We start from the raw sequence: 17,175 nt of genomic DNA on the forward strand, positions 1-17,175 counted from the left end.
GACACAGAAATGGGATAAAATAAATAACTAGTAAAAAGGCCCGCCCGTTAAAAAACAGGTGCTAAACCATGGCCCCTAAACCCCAGCAATGCACGTACCCCGCTCACCCATCCCCCACCACTGTCCGAAGTGTATACACACAGGGAGATGTTGCTTACTTGGCAGTTGGAAAAAGCTGTTATTTCCCACAATGAAATGAGGTTCTTAGACAGCAAACTGTCAAGTCTGGACGCAGGGACACACACACACCGGGATAGGATGCAGAGACAAAGGGGTTTTATTAGATAGGACTAGTAAAAAAATGGGTGCTAGGTCACAGCTGCTACCCCTGCAATGCGTGCACATACGCGTCTCGCTTGCTCGTTCCCCACCACTGGCTGAAGTATATGCATACAGGGAGCTGCTTGCTTGGTAGTTGGAAAAAGCTGTTATTTACCACAATGCAATGAGAACTGCTGTGAACCACGCACAGCAAACTGTCAGATCCGGCCCTGTGTCCTAACTGCCCTGGCTGCGCACATGCTCAGTACAAAAAAGCCAGGGACACACAACCAATCAGTTGATGATGCAGGGACACTTGCCTTTTATTGTATAGAATAGGCAGTCTTGTCACCAAACTGGTCATGAAGTTTAGCAGAGTTATCTATATTACAAGATCTGCTGAATTTATTTACAAATCCTTCTGGCACACAAAAACAAACATAATTATAAAATTACAAATTAAAAATTCTGACCGAATGATACACTGTAATACTGTGATAAAATGATATATACTAAATCTTTGCATTTATGATAAAAGTAATCTTACCTGTTGACTCTGATCACTGGCCACTACCGAATCACCTGTGTCAATGAGATTGTCTGTGGGGACATTCTGGACTGGCTTCAGATAAGCAATTTCATTTTGCTTTGAGTCAAGAGTCACACACACATCATATGAGAAGGGGAAGGGTAAGCTTGTGTCACTGATCTCAGAAGGACAGCCCAGAGTGAACTGAGGATACACGTGTCTGCCAATGGTTCCCAGAGATGTTGGGGTGCTTGTTTTTCTGCATTTAAAAATGACTATAACCAACACAGTTAGTACAAATAAAATGGAGATCACAGCTATGAATACTATTAGGTAGAATGTCACATTAGATGAGGTTTCTGCAGGCTTTGGCTGGCGTTTTATCTCCGGTACAACTTGGTGAAAGTTTTCGGCAACAACCATATTCAGAGTCACAGTAGATGACAGTGACGGAACTCCATTATCTTTCACAAGAACAACAATCTTTTGCCTTAAAGACTCCATGTATGGAAGTTCTTTTCCTGTCCTGATTTCTCCACTGTGTTGACCAATGATGAATAGAGATGGATCAGGAACTTGCTGCAAGTGATAGGAGAGCCAGGCATTGTGTCCAGAGTCTGCATCCACTGCAATCACTTTGGTTATTAAATATCCTTTCTCAGCAGAGTGAGGAATAAATTCAAATAATGCTGATTCCTCAGTATCTGGTGATGGATAGAGAATCTTAGGAGCATTGTCATTCTTATCAATAATACACATCCTCACTGTGACGTTACTACTTAATGGAGGAGATCCACTATCTTTGGCCATCACTTGAAACTTAAATTCTCTTAATTGTTCATAGTCAAAGGATCTCTGAGCGTAAATAATCCCTGTTATAGAGTTTATAGACACAAAAGATGAAACTGGAATGCCATCTATATTATTACTAAGAATAGAATAACTAATTTTAGCATTTTCATTGATATCACGGTCTAATGCTTGGATACTATGTATGGAAGTTCCTTGAGGGTTATTTTCATATACATAGGCCACATAGCTTAGCTTGTCAAAAACAGGAGAATTATCATTCACATCTGAGATAGTCAGTTGGATGGTTTTGTTGGTTAGTAATTGAGGAAATCCATTGTCCATTGCTGTTATTGTGATGTTGTAAAGGGGTATCTTCTCTCTATCAATACTTGTTGCCATCACCAGTTTGTAATAATTAGTGGATGATGAGATAAGTTGAAAAGGCAAAGTTTCCGAAATTTCACAGTTCACATCTCCATTCTCTCCACTGTCTAAATCATGAACGTTTATTAGCGCTATTATTGTACCAGGTGGAGAATCCTCTGGAATTGTATTTGAAAGAGATGTGATTGTTATTTCAGGAGCATTGTCATTAATATCAATAACTTGTATTAAGACCTTGCAATGAGCAGCCAGTTCTCCACCATCTTTTGCTTCCACAATGAATTCATATCTGTCGGTATCTTCATAATCTATAGCGCCTTTAACTGTTATACTCCCATTTACAGGATCTATAGTAAACAGATCATATATAGCCTGAGAAATGTCATGAAAAGAATATGTTATTTCTGCATTGGACCCTTCATCGTCATCCACGGCATTCAAATTAAGAACCAAAGATCCAACTGGCACATTTTCATTTATATTTGTCTGATAAGTGTTTTTATTAAATCTAGGAAAATTGTCATTTACATCACGGACTCTAATGCTTATCAGAGCAGTGCCAGTTTTAGGGGGCTGCCCCCCATCCACAGCTGTTAGGACTAATTCATACAGACTTTGCTTTTCTCTGTCTAAAGCTTTTTCCAAAACAAGTTCAGGAAGCTGAATTCCTTCTATGCTAGTTTTTTCCTCCAGCTTAAAAAATTCATTTTCTCCAATCTTGTACTTCTGCACCGAATTGGTGCCTATATCTGGATCCTGCGCATATCCCAATGCCAGATGTACTCCAGGCAATGCAGACTCACTTATCACTATGTTAAAAACATTTTTAGTAAAAGTGGGTGGATTATCATTGACATCCTGAATTTCAACTTTAATTGTATATAAATGTAAAGGATTTTCAATCACAGCTTCAAAATGTATTAAACAGCTTAGTTTTATCCCACATAGCAGTTCCCTGTCTATTCTTTCCGCAACATATAAGTCTCCATTATCTAAATTAACACTAAAGTACTGAATTTTACTTCTGGAGACAATGTGAAAGTTCCTCAGTGATAACTCACTTGCCTTTAATCCCAAATCGTTTGCAATGTTTCCTATTGTAGATTCTTGCTTTAATTCCTCGGGTACCGTATATTGAAGCTGAGCAGAAATATGATCAGGTTTAAAGAAAAAGAAGGTGAATACTACTTGCCAATATGCTGCTCTTCTGCTTCTGTCCATCTTTATATCCTTCATTAGATGATACAATGCAAGAATGCAGGTCCATATGAATCATTCAGTTTCAAGATGAAATATTAAACTCCAAATTTGCCTTTTGTCAGAGCAAGGAGGAGTACAAATCCAGTATTCATTGTTGTGTCTCTTCTGCCAGTTCTGTACTGTTGCACTAGTAAAAAGCAGGATTTCTATATACTGAGCTTTGATATGTAGTCAAACAGCGCCACTTAGAGCCCAGTTAAGAATTTGCAGATTCACTTTTAGCAGTACATTTGTTTGTTTTAGTGATCAAATCAAAAACAATTTTTAAGGTATATATTTTTCTCATAAAAAGATTAGACAGTATACTGCCAATTTCACTCATAAACTTAATAAAAAAAACTGTTCATGAAGGCAACTAATTCATAAAATAAAACTTGATACATTAATGGAATGTCAGCTATTAAAAATGTTACATCGTGCTTTGCATAAAATGTTAACAAACATTACAGACAGTCAAATATAATATACATACACACACACACACACCTATATATATATATACAGTATATATATATATATATATATATATATATATATATATATATATATATATATATATATATATATATATATATATATATATATATACTTTAGTCTGAATTGTAGTTTGCCCTGTATCATACTGCACTGCACTTAAACTAAAATTATGCTAAGAGTTGTCAGAGCTTAATGATACATTATAAGGTTGCAAGTGATAATACCTATCTGTTATATCTTTTTGGTGTCTTTTAAAACAAAGTTTTCTGGTGACTGATGAAGTTTTAACCCATATCCTTGTTTCCCACTTACTAAAGGCTATTAAATATTATAAGCTCTAATATTTTTAACTCTATAAGTATTCTGATGTTTTTGTCTTTTTTATCTATTAAAAAGTCACACTCAATATACAATACAATACAATAGACAATATACTGCTATTTCTATGTGAAAATCTTGCAGCTAACTGTAAATATCAATAAACAACTCTTTTGATCTTAAAGTACACACGAGGTGACATGTGACATGATGAGATAGACATGTGTATGTACAGTGCCTAGCACACAAATAACTATGCTGTGTTCCTTTTCTTCCTTTCTCTGCCTGAAAGAGTTAAACTTCAGGTATGCAAGTGACAGTTTCTGTCCGGGTCGGGACCGGGTCGGACTGGGTCAGACTATAGCATAACCCTCATTGATAAGGAATTACAGCCATAAAACATTTTCCTGTCAGTAAATGGCTTTTGAGAGCAGGAAAGAGATAAAAAAGTGTCAATAATTCATAGATTTGAGCTCTGGCTTACTTAATGAAGGTGTCATTGAGCAGAGACAATGAAACAGTAAAAACGTAAAAACTAGATTTAAGCTCGCTACGTCCAACGCGTCCGTTGTCAGTCACTCGAGGTAGCTACTGGGACAGCTGAGGATACTAGGAAGCGAACGAGAACGCAGGAGGGATACTGCGGAAAGGGCTGTGGAGACGGGACGCCGCTCATCCACCGAACGCTGGGCAGACCTCGCTGTTGCTTCATCTGTGATGTGCCAATATACAAGCGGAAACTACGTGAGTGCGCATTTAGTGCGCGGGAGGTTTACAAGTGTGTAGCAATATTACTCTATTGTGTTTTTATGTTTTTATGTGGAGGAAGTTTTAATATTAAAGAAAACGGTGAAGAACAGTATCAAGTGCCTCTGGATATTACTTTGAGTGCTAGGCACACCTGATGTTTGAGGTGGCTACGAGTTGGTGAGCGCAACCTTGGAAAGAATGTGTGATCACGTGTGGTGCACTTTTTCACTGAAACACGGGTGCTGTGTGTAAAATTTGGGCCTTGCAGAGTTACGCTATGTGAAGTTTTCTTGTCATTTTTTAGGAGGTGGAGAGCGCAGTCCAGCAGCATTGACATAATTTTTACTGGAAAAGTGTGACAGCAATCCCATTGTTGTGTTGGAAGGACGTTATATTGTTGTGGACATTGTGTTTGTGACAGCGCAGCCTATTTGTTAAATATAAAATAAAACTGTGGGGTATATAAAAAAGTCATTTTTAGGAGAAGGAGGATGGATACAATTGTTTTTCTCATCAGTTTATTTTCACCTCGGATGTCCTTTAAGCAGTATTTGTAATCTGAAGTAGAGCATCATGGATGACAGATTTAAAAAATGTAGGTAATGAGCAAAACTGAAAAGGTCTTTTGTTTGATTGCCTTACTTGAAAGTATTTTCAGTGTAGCACTAAGAGCATGGGAAATTAGGTAAATTAATTTGAAACAACTAAAAAATGCCTCTACCATCAATATGGAAGTCCTAGAAACATGGCATATAGTACATGAATAAATGGCATATGAAACAAACTGTTTATTATTTGCATTTACTTTAACCCCTTCCCAACTGCCTAACACCGATAGGCGTCGGGAAGGTGGCAGCCCCAGGTCTGCCTAACACCAAAAGGCATCAAGTCCTGGGGCGTGGTTTTACAGGGGATCGCACACGCTGATGTGCGTGCATCCCCGCTTAAGTGATGGAGCTCCGCTCCGTCAACAGTCTGCCAGTGGCAATCGCTATTAAAAAAAGAAATGAAAGCTCTGTTGGTGGGCAGAAAAGGGGGGGGGGGTTCACTTGCGTGCTTAGTTGCATGGCTCTGCAGCGAGCAGTTAAAGCTGCAGAGCATTGAATTGTAAAAATTGCCTGGTCACTAGGGGGGTATAAGCCTTTGGTCCTGAACTGGTTAAAACTTTTAGCAACAAGACTGTAATTTACAAATAATGTGACTTTGTCAAAGCTACAAATTACACTACAGTTATTCCTCAACTTACAAACACCCGAGATATGAACATCCCACCAATATGAACGACCCACTGATCCCCCCGCTCAATCGCAATGATGTCATCTCTAGATGTCAAAAGTGATAGGATGAAGAAGTCCACCCAATGCGTGCCCCTATCGTGCTCCCCCCAGCCCAGTGTTTAATGCAGAGTAAAGGCACAGATAGAATCCATGCTTCTCTCACCTCCCAACCACATTCCAGCACTGTGTCCTCCTCTCACTGCTCACTCTAGTGCCAAGCATCCCCCCCCCCATACACAAACACACCCTCACACCTTGTATGCTGTATGTAATCAGTAAGAGAAGGATGCACAGCACTGGACACTGGGGAGAGAAGCACAACTTCCATCTGTGCTTATAATCTGCTTTATAGTCTGAGAAAGCACAGGATGGGGAAACGTACAATATCATAGAAACTTTATGAGGAGGGATCGGGGATACTAACACCAACAGGGAATGTATGGTGATGGATTGGGTCCAATAAACATCACCAGGGAAGCTATATTAGGGAGGGTGGCCATTAACAGTACCAGGAAAGCTGTATGGGAGAGGGAAGGGGCCACTCTACTCACCAGGTTCATCAAGCTATAAAGGGGGAGGGAGAGAGGTGCCACTAAACAACACCAGGGACGTTTTGTTGAGGAGGATTAGGGGACACATTAGGTCACTAGGCAAGCTATATTGGGGAGGGAGGGGGTAGTGCTAGACCACCAGGGAAGCTATGTTGGGGGAGGGGGGAAGCACTAGACACCTGAGAAGCTATATGAGGGGGGAGGGCTAGAAAGATTGTACAGTCCCTATTTCATTTGTTAATCAGGGACTATTCCAGTTCAAACTTAAAGGGCCTTTGTCGCAAAAATCGTAAAATGTAAAATATATGTAAACATATCAAATTAAGAAGTACGCTTCTTCCAGAGTAAAATGAGCCATAAATTACATTTCCCCCATGTTGCTGTCATTCACAGTAGGAAATCTGACAGAACCGACAGGTTTTGGACTAGCCCATCTCCTCATGGGGTGTTCACAGGGACTTCTTTATTTTCAAAATGCACTTAGTGAATGGCAGTTGCTCCGTCCAACTGCAAAAAAAAATGTTTGGTGAGCAGGAAGGCTGGTCAGCATCTTTGTATAAATCTTTTTCAGGGAGTGTCTTTATAAAGAATAAAGGCCATGCTGAGAATCCCCTATGGACTAGCCCAAAACCTGTTGGTAATTACACATTTCTGCTACTTACTGTAAATGCCAGCAACATAGGAGAGAAGTAATTTATGGCTCATTTTACTCAGGAAGAAACATACTTCTTATTTGTATGTGTTTTAAATTTTGAGATTTTCGCGATTTTCCTCTTTAAGAATGTATTCAGATTAACTACCTGTATATCTTATTGCTTCTTATATTTATATATATATATATACCTTATTAAGTAGCTTCCATTCTGACCATCATGACAAAACATCAAATGTATTGCAATGACAGGTATTTGCAAAAATATACCTCTTACTTCCTTAAATAAAAGTTAAAACATTTTTAAAGAGACTCTGTAAAAAAATGTCAGCCTTATTTCTTCTATCCTATAAGTTCATATATCTGTTCAAATGTGGTCTGGATTACTGCAGCCTTTTCTGGTTGCACTGTCTCTGTAATATATCTAATCTTCTTTTCTTTGTCAAGCTTTGTCGGCTCAGGGAGGAATGTGCTTTTCTGCTGTGATAGGGAGAAGTTATGCATGCCCCTGCACGCCCCCTCCAGGCTCTGTTTGTGTGCTGTGTGTATGAGTCACAGGCAAGGTCTCTGCTCACAGCCAGCTTCTCTGCGAGGCTCATGGAGCAGTGACCTTGTGAACAGCTGTGTTTGCAGAAAGATCAGTTCAAAGCCCAGACAAGCAGCTAAGGCAACAAGTGGTAGTAACATTCCAGCAGTCAAGTCACTCTTGAGAGGAGACTCTGCAAACAGACACCTGCTCTGATGATGTATTTCCTTTTTGGCGGCCATCTTCATTGTTTACAAAAACAATGAATAAAACAGTGATTTTATCACCAAGAAAGCAGCGGGGTGGGGCGAAAATGTCTCAGAGGGGGCTAGGAGAAGACAACAAACAGGCTGGTACGTTTATTTATGTAAGATTTTCACAGCACAGATTCTCTTTAAAGAAATTATAAACCCTTTATCAATGTTAGATATACCATTTTGTAGTTAAATGTTATTAAACAACCTATATGTTTCAGTCTTCAGTCAGTTTTGAGTTTCCAGACAAGGAAGATGACTCAAATACCTCTATCCATGACAGTAGTACACTCCAGTAAATGACACACACAAAAAATCCTTCACACATACTCTGTAAACACATCCAGTATCTGTTTACATGCTCAATCAGGCCCCCTTTGTCATACAGCAGTTGTCTGGTATGTCTGTCTTCACAATATGAGGTATTATGCCTTCTAAGACCACCGCAATATATAAAGTCACTCTACAGATTTTTTTTTTCACAAAGTTTAGAGTTCTTTTAAAGGCACAGCTTTTCAGGAATTTCTTTAAAACTGTCATATCGACATTAAAAAATATGAATGTAATTACTTAAAGGAGAACTGAAGAGTGAGGTATATGGAGGCTGTCATGTTTATTTCCTTTTAAGCAATACCAGTTGCCTGGCACCCTGCTGATCCTCTGCCTCTAATACTATGAACCATAGCCCCTGAACAAGCATTTAGCAGATCAGGTGTTTCAGTGGTTCAGACTTTAAAGTCAGATCTGATAAGACTAGCTGCATGCTTGTTTCTGGTTTTTATTCAGATACTACTGCAGAGAAATAGACCAGTAGGGCTGCCAGGCAACTGGTATTGATTAAAAGGAAATAAACATGACAGCCTCCATGTAGCTCTCTCTTCAGTTCCCCTTTAAAGTGTCTACATACAGGTCGGTCACATCAAATTAAACACAACTTGGATGGCCTACCTCAGCTAATCCATGCTTTTTTATCTTTACACTTGCATTACTGCAATGCCCCATTTATGAGGTCAACTGAGAAATTCCTGCACCCTCAATAATCAGCGTAGAATGCCACGGTTAGTCTACTGGCAAATTAAACTTGCTGTTCTTCACTTCTTCAAGTGGTTGTCAATAAAATGAAGAAGGTATTTTGAGATCTGCTAGTTGTCTTTAAATGACTTGTATTAGCAGGGTCCCAGTTACCTGAAAGTACTACTAGTACCATATAATACACATATTCAATAAAAGCAGTGCTACACAATCCATACTTAGTGGTGAATTTAGTGTACAATGCCCACTTCCTCAGCACCCGGCAGTAGAAAAGACCCACTCCAAAAACACTATGTACACCTTGGTGAGCACGCCGAGACTTCCAGGCTGAGTCAAGCAGCACTTTAGGGATAGATAAAAAGGCCATCCCTCTGCCTTAAAGAGACACTGAAGCGAAAAAAAAATTATGATATTATGATTTGTATGTGTAGTACAGCTAAGAAATAAAACATTAAGATCAGACACATCAGTGTAATTGTTTTTAGTACAGGAAGAGTTAAGAAACTCCAGTTGTTATCTCTATGCAAAAAAGCCATTAAGCTCTACGACTTTCAAAGTCGTGGAGAGGGCTGTTATCTGACTTTTATTATCTCAACTGTTTTCTTTTTCTCTGCCAGAGGAGAGGTCATTAGTTCACAGACTGCTCTGAAAAAATCATTTTGAATGCTGAGTGTTGTGTAATCTGCACATATTAGTGAATGATGCAATGTTAGAAAAAAACATTATATACCTGAAAATAAAAATATGAGAATATTTTCTTTGCTGCTAATCTTCTAGTAATTATTCATAGTACACAACCAATTCATTATATCATTTTTTTTTCGCTTCAGTGTCTCTTTAATGGACTCTCCAAATCACTTCTTCCCTCTCACAACATCAACGCACAGACCAATTCACCTCAGAAATATAAGATAACACTTGACGTAGTGTAAAGCAGTATAACAATTTAATAAAGAAAGCGGTTATAAACTAGAACATCTTCATAAAATTTTGCTTAAATTTTTACGGGCTCTCCTCCACTAGTAGGCCACCAACCAGTCTCTATCTAACGCTGCTGCACCAGAATGCCCATGTCATGCTGCCACACTCCCTATTCAGTGCAGTACTTTACAGTGCTATATGCACCCTCTTCTCTGCAAACAAACCTAACTTGATAGTTCCCAGAATCTGCCTGAAAACAAATAATGCCCCTTTCACATGCAGCTACAGATTTATGAAACTCACTCACAGTCCGAGAGGCACCATCTCTGGGCATCTTCAAAATACATCTAAAAACCTATGATGAGAATGCATAATTTAATTTCATTTTGAATCTCCTAGGAGAACAGCACTAGAAACATATTGCTATTATTGGTAAAAAAAAGAAAAGATATAGATGAAGCTTAGATTTTTGCAGTGGGCATAAGCAAAGCTGCCACCTCTCCATCAGAGATGTAACCAAATAGTTTATGGAGGAAAAAAATTGGCAATCATACCCTCAAGATGGTAAAGATAGCATATCTATAACTTATATAGTCAACTACAGTATATCGGGGGCACCATAAAGAAAGACTTAGTATATAGGAAGCATAATAAAACAGAGCTTGGTGCTTGGTATACTGTATATGGCATATGCTGGCACAAATTCATACAAAATACTGACTTGTATTATGAGGTTTTATTTTAAAGTTACCATTGTCATGAAAGTTGGCGTAATACACAAAAAAAATGCAGGCAGTGTAGCACATTCATAATCTGCCACATTATTAAACTGAGTTTTTAGGGTGATGATTCCAATACTTTATTTAACTGGTAGAAAGGTGGCATATGAATCTGAAAAATGATTTAACGGTCATATCCCCTTACAGTCTATGCAATATAGCAGAGGTTTCTAAGTGACAGGATTTAGGAGTACTTCATCAAACAAAGTGGTCCACTTATGTATGTAGTAACAGCAGTTTTAGCAGCTCTCAATGAATTCCTTTTTACTACCATGTAGCTCAACAATCCATAAGTAAATGAGCTAGCAAATAATTTGAAATAATCAAACAGACCAAACCCAGTGTTTACAAATCTCTGACATATGAAAAGAACATTATACTTTAAAGGATACCCAAAGTAATGTGTGACATAATGAGGTAGACATGGGTATGTACAGTGGCACACACACTAATAACTATGCTGTGTTCCTTTTTTTCTTTCTCTGCCTGAAAGAGTTAAATATCAGGTATGTAAGTGGCGGACTCAGTCCTGACTCAGACAGGAAGTGACTATAGTGTGACCCCCACTGATAAGAAATTCCAACTATAAAACACTTTCCTAGCAGAAAATGGCTTCTGAGAGTAGGAAAGAGATAAAATGGGACAATATTCGATATGTATTAGTTCAGGCATACGTTAACAAACAATAAAACAGTTAAAACTTAAAAAGTAGATTTAGACATAAAATAAAACTGTGGAATATCAATCGATACATTCGTATGTTTCATTAGTTTATTTTCACTTCGGGTGTCCTTTAATGTAGTATGTTGCAAAATTAATAATGGCAAGTTGAAATGCTGCTGATAGATAGAAAGATAGATAGATAGATCTACTAAGGACATGCTCAAGGGGCCACCCTACAGTGTTAGATACTCTTGCCCCAGGTACTGATCCTAGCCAGAATTTGAACCCTGGTCTCCCATGTCAAGGGCAGAGCCATTAACCAGTACACTATGTGATTAGTCCTTAGGTTCCTAAGTGCTCAATAGAATTCTGCAGTCCTGAGAGTATAATTATAGTAAGCAAAACCACTCCTGGGATCTCTTCACCATAATCAAGTAATCATACAAAGTATCTTACCTGTTTATTCTGATCGCTGATAACTGCTGAATCCCCTGTATCAATGAGATTGTCTGTGGGGACATTCTGGACTGGCTTCAAATAGGCAATTTCATTTTGCTTTGAGTCAAGAGTCACGCACACATCATATGAGAATGGAAAAGGTAAACTTGTGTCACTGAACTCTGAAGGACATCCCAGTGTAAATTGAGGATACACATGTCTGCCAAGACTTCCTAGAGATGTTGGGGTGCTTGTTTTTCTGCATTTAAAAATAACTACTGCTAACACTGTAATAACAAATAAAATAGAAATGACAGCTATAAAAATTATTAAGTAAAGTGTCACATTAGAGGAAGTTTCTGAAGTTTTTGGTTGGCGTTTTATTTCTGGTACAACTTGTTGAAAGTTTTCTGCAACAACCAAATTCAGAGTCACAGTAGATGACAGAGATGGGACCCCATTGTCTTTTACAAGGACGATAATGTTCTGCCTTAAAGAATCCATAACTGGAATGTCTCGTCCTACTTTTATTTCTCCACTGTGTTGACCAATAATGAATAAAGATGGATCAGGAACTTGCTGCAAGTGATAGGAAAGCCAGGCATTGTGTCCAGAGTCAGCATCCACCGCAATTACTTTGGTGATTAGATAACCCTTCTCAGCTGAATGAGGGATAAATTCAAACAATGTTGATTCCTCTGTGTCTGGAGCTGGGTAGAGAATCTTAGGAGCATTGTCATTCTTATCAATGACACATATCTTCACTGTGACATTACTAGTTAGCGGAGGAGATCCACCATCTTTGGCCATTACCTGAAACTGGAACTCCCTAAGTTGTTCATAGTCAAATGATCTCTGAGCATATATAATCCCAGTTATAGAGTTTATGGATACATAAGATGAAACTGGGATGCCATCTATGTTATTACTAAGAATAGAATAACTAATTTTAGAATTTTCATTGATATCATGGTCTGTTGCATGGATACTATGTATGGAGGTTCCTTGCAGGTTATTTTCATTCACATAGACAACATAATTTACTTTGTCAAAAACAGGTGAATTATCATTCACATCGGAGATGATCAACTTAATGGTTTTGTTAGTAGATAGCTGTGGAACTCCATTATCCATGGCAGTAACTGTTATATTGAAAATGGATATATTTTCTCTATCAATACTCATTGCTGTCACTAATTTGTAAAAGTTAGTGGATGACGAGATGAGTCGAAAAGGCAAAGTATCAGAAATTTCACAGTTGATGTCTCCATTCTCTCCACTGTCTAAATCATGAATATTAATTAGTGCTACTACTGTGCCAGGTAATGAATCCTCTGGTATTGTATGTGAGGGGGATGTAATTGTTATTTCAGGAGCATTGTCATTAATATCCATAATCTGTATTAAGACCTTGCAATGAGCAGCCAGTTCTCCACCATCTTTTGCTTCCACGGTTAGTTCATATCTGTCAGTATCTTCAAAATCCAAAGCTCCTTTGACTGTTATACTCCCATTTACAGGATCTACAGTAAACAGATCATATATAGCCTGAGGAATGTCATGAAAAGAATATGTTATTTCTGCATTGGATCCTTCATCATCATCCACAGCATTCAACTGAAGAACCAAAGAGCCAACCGGCAGATTTTCATTTAGATTAACCTGATAAGTGTGCTTATTAAATTTAGGAAAATTATCATTTGCATCGCGGACTCGGATGTTTATAAGAGCAGTACCGGTTTTAGGAGGTTGTCCGCCATCCACAGCTGTTAGAACTAATTTATAACTACTTTGCTTCTCTCTGTCCAGAGCCTTTACCAAAACAAGTTCTGGAATTTTAATTCCTTCTATAGTGGTTTGTTTCTCTAGCTCAAAAAATTCATTTTCTCCAATCTTGTAGTCCTGCACAGAATTAGTGCCTATGTCTGGATCCTGTGCATGTCCCAAAGCCAGATGTACTCTAGGTAATGCAGACTCGCTTATCACTATGTTAAAATCATTTTTTGTGAAGGTAGGAGCATTATCATTTACATCCAATATTTCAACTTTAATTGTATATAAATGTAAAGGATTTTCAATCACAGCTTCAAAGCTAATGAAACAATTCTCCTTCATCCCACATAGCAGTTCTCTATCTATTCTTTCTGAAACATACAAGTCTCCATTTTCTAAGTTAACACTGAAGTACTGCGTTTTGCCTCTTGAGAAGATATGGAAATTTCTAATTGACAATTCATTTGGTTTCAGTCCCAAATCCTTTGCAATGCTTCCTATTGCAGATCCTTGCTTTAGTTCTTCAGCTATTGTGTAATGAAGCTGAGCACAAACATGTTCAGATGTAAATGCAAAGAGGAACAATATTACCTGCCAGTCCACTGTCTTTATCTTCCTTTCAGTCTTCATGTTCTTTATCAGCTGAATATTAGAAGGCAGAATCCTTTATTGCATTCAGTTTAAAGTTGATACGATAAATAAACAAAATCTCCTTGTATCTGAATAATATGAGCTGCAAGAGAAGGCATACAAGTCCTATAGAATATCTTGTCCTGTATGGTTGTAGAGTGATTTTCTAGCAAAAGCTAACATTTTTACGTACGGAGCTTCAATACACAGTCAAGCAGCGCCACTTAGAGTCCAGTTATGAATTTGCAGAAATGTTGCAGTATATTCATTTGATCATTTTGCGGCAAGTTGTAATCTGTTTTAGGAAAATGTTTTCTTGTAATAAAAAAACAAATTATTATATAAGTGCTTAAGATTAATTAAGAATAAAAAGTTTCAAAACAAAAATCTTAATATAAAACTGGAATAATGTGTGTCATTTTTCTTACTGCTAGCAAGAAGTGTTTGTTCAACTTAAAACCATTCCATAAATTAAAAATATAAAAGTAAAAAAAAAGAAAAGAAAATTAATGGAAACTTCAGTTTGTGGACAGAGAAATGGCTAGTGTTATGCAATGGAAACTTCAGTTTGTGGACAGAGAAATGGCTAGTGTTATGCATGCATTGTTCATTTATTTTTTATAATATTTTGGTCCACATTATAACTGTTTACTATTGTTTAACAGAGATGTTTTCATTTGGTGCAGTTTGTAAATGTTATCATTTTGAATATGTCATATTATTGAAATTTTAAGTAAAAAACAAACAAACAAAACAAAAACAAATGACAATATGCTTAAATTAGGGGTGCCCAATAGGTAGATTGCGATCTACCGGTAGATCGCGAACGCCTATTTGGTAATGGTGTCACATTAAATTTAGTGGCCGGCACCTGTATAACGCACCTGCTTGGTCACGTGTCATCAGATTCTGCTGCCGGCCAATCAGAATGCAGGGGAGGAGAGCAAGGCGGTGCGGCTGAAGAGAAGGAAGCCGTGACGTCATGGCTGCTGGGGGTGGCTCTGGGCGCACTGCATCCACGCAGGTTGCCCGGCGCCCGCCAGAGCATTACCTCAGTCGTCCGCTGTTCATCTGCACTCCTGGAGGGGAGACAAGGATGAGCCCCAGACACCGCCGCTGGAACTGGAGGGAGGTAAGTGGCCCAGGCACCTACACCTAGCTATCAATACTGAAGGCACCTGCACCTAACTATACTATACCTGGCTACCTATACTGAAGGTCCCTACACCTGGCTATCTATACTGAAGGCACCTGCACCTAACTATACTATACCTGGCTACCTATACTGAAGGCCCCTACACCTGGCTATCTATACTGAAGGCCCCTACACCTGGCTATCTATACTAGAGGCCCCTACACCTGGCTACCTATACTGAAGGCCCCTACACCTGGCTATCTATACTGAAGGCACCTGCACCTAACTATACTATACCTGGCTATCTATACTGAAGGCACCTGCACCTAACTATACTGTACCTGGCTACCTATACTGAGGGCACCTGCACCTAACTATACGATACCTAGCTACCTATACTGAAGACCCCTACACTTGCCTATCTATACTGAAGGCACCTATACCTATCTACCTATACTGAAGGCACATATACGTAGCTACCTAAATGTTGGTAGATCTCCTGGACTCGGCAAATTTAAAAGTAACTCGGGAGCTGATAAAGTGTGGGCAACCCTGGCTTAAATGGTTAAATATTCCCTACCTCTGTACATAAATTAATGGACTGAATTGCCAACTTGAGACAATCACTAAGATTTAGAAAAAATGAGTGGTGCACCCTGCTCATAAGAGCTTACAATCCAAGATGTCTCAGGAACATAATGTGCACACCCAGTGGAGCATAACTATGCATGTGCTCTGTCCAGTGCTGTGGAAGATGTCAGCGCTATATAAATACTAAATAATAACAATATGACAAATAATGATTCTGACCATGTCACCTAATACTTTATTGCTATGAGGTAATACCTCATATCTGATAAGTGTTGTTGAATTTGCCTCAGTTCAACATCAGAGCAGAACAGCTGAAATAAGCACATTAATCAGCTGTCAGCAGTAATCAAAGACAACCCCCATTATAATCAATGGAAACACATGTATAGTGCACATGCAAATGGAAATGATATTTTATGCAGCTTTTTATTTAGTTGTTCTGAACCTTCGGAAGTAAACAAAGCCTCTGATTGGTATGTATAGTCAGAAGCTTTATTTACATCCAAATGTGTATATTCTGTATTATCTTAGATTTGGCAACAAGCCCATAATATTTATTGTGGGTAATGAACTAGGCCATAATGCTATAATCAGTTGAATGGAAAGGGAGGGGGTTACATAAATGGGTCTGTTTCCACGCATAAGGATTTGGGAGATTCTGTAGAAGGGAATTTTTCTAATCATATTAAAACACCTAATTTTGATAAATGTTGTGCTAAGGTTCATGCGCAAACCCAATGTGGTAGCTGGAGTCCCAGCTGACATTGTCCTTTAAAAATTAATTTAGGAAGCAGCAGCCAGAGCTTACCGGGGACTGAGCAATGGTGTTGACTTATTTATGTAGAATGTTTGTAGAGACCCTTAAAAATAACTTAATGGATATCTTGATTTGGTTGAAATCAGGGATGAGCAGAAACTACGCCAGTGCGAATTTACGCATCGTAGTTCGCATCTACGCATCGTAGTTCGTAGGTGAAGTTTCAAAACTACACTTATGAATTTACGCGTAGCGAAGTACCGCTATGCGTAGCTTATGCCCACTATGCGTAGTTAACATGTGTATTGCGTAGTGAACTACGAATGCGTTACTTGTGTCTAATTTTCCGAGTGCGATTGTATGCTTACAAATTTATGCATTGGAAAGGGGAATGTATGCATAGAAGAGTTCCCGGTATATGCATT

The 17,175-nt window shown here is 38.5% G+C and overlaps 2 protein-coding genes across 13 annotated transcripts in view; both read right to left on the bottom strand.

Moving 5' to 3' along the window:
* The window catches only part of LOC137564200 (protocadherin gamma-C5-like), a 669,033-nt gene that overhangs the window by 507,068 nt on the left and 144,790 nt on the right, over positions 1-17,175 (bottom strand). Inside the window, exon 1 of one of the 12 annotated variants that reach the window (XM_068277751.1) lies at positions 809-3,263. The exons of the other annotated variants lie outside the window; for them this stretch is intronic. Within the exon in view, the coding sequence (XP_068133852.1) occupies positions 809-3,202 (2,394 nt within the window). The 5' untranslated portion in view covers positions 3,203-3,263. Of the gene's footprint in view, positions 1-808; positions 3,264-17,175 lie in introns of those variants that run through there. 12 annotated transcript variants of the gene reach the window in all.
* LOC137560781 (protocadherin gamma-B1-like) lies at positions 7,804-14,267 on the bottom strand. Its single transcript, XM_068271923.1, has 2 exons — positions 11,883-14,267; positions 7,804-8,019 (listed from the first exon to the last, which is right to left on the bottom strand). The coding sequence occupies exons 1-2, from the start codon at positions 14,265-14,267 to the stop codon at positions 7,804-7,806; spliced, it is 2,601 nt and encodes an 866-aa protein (XP_068128024.1).

Source organism: Hyperolius riggenbachi, chromosome 3 (assembly GCF_040937935.1).
Source record: "Hyperolius riggenbachi isolate aHypRig1 chromosome 3, aHypRig1.pri, whole genome shotgun sequence".
NCBI classification, from domain to species: domain Eukaryota; kingdom Metazoa; phylum Chordata; class Amphibia; order Anura; family Hyperoliidae; genus Hyperolius; species Hyperolius riggenbachi.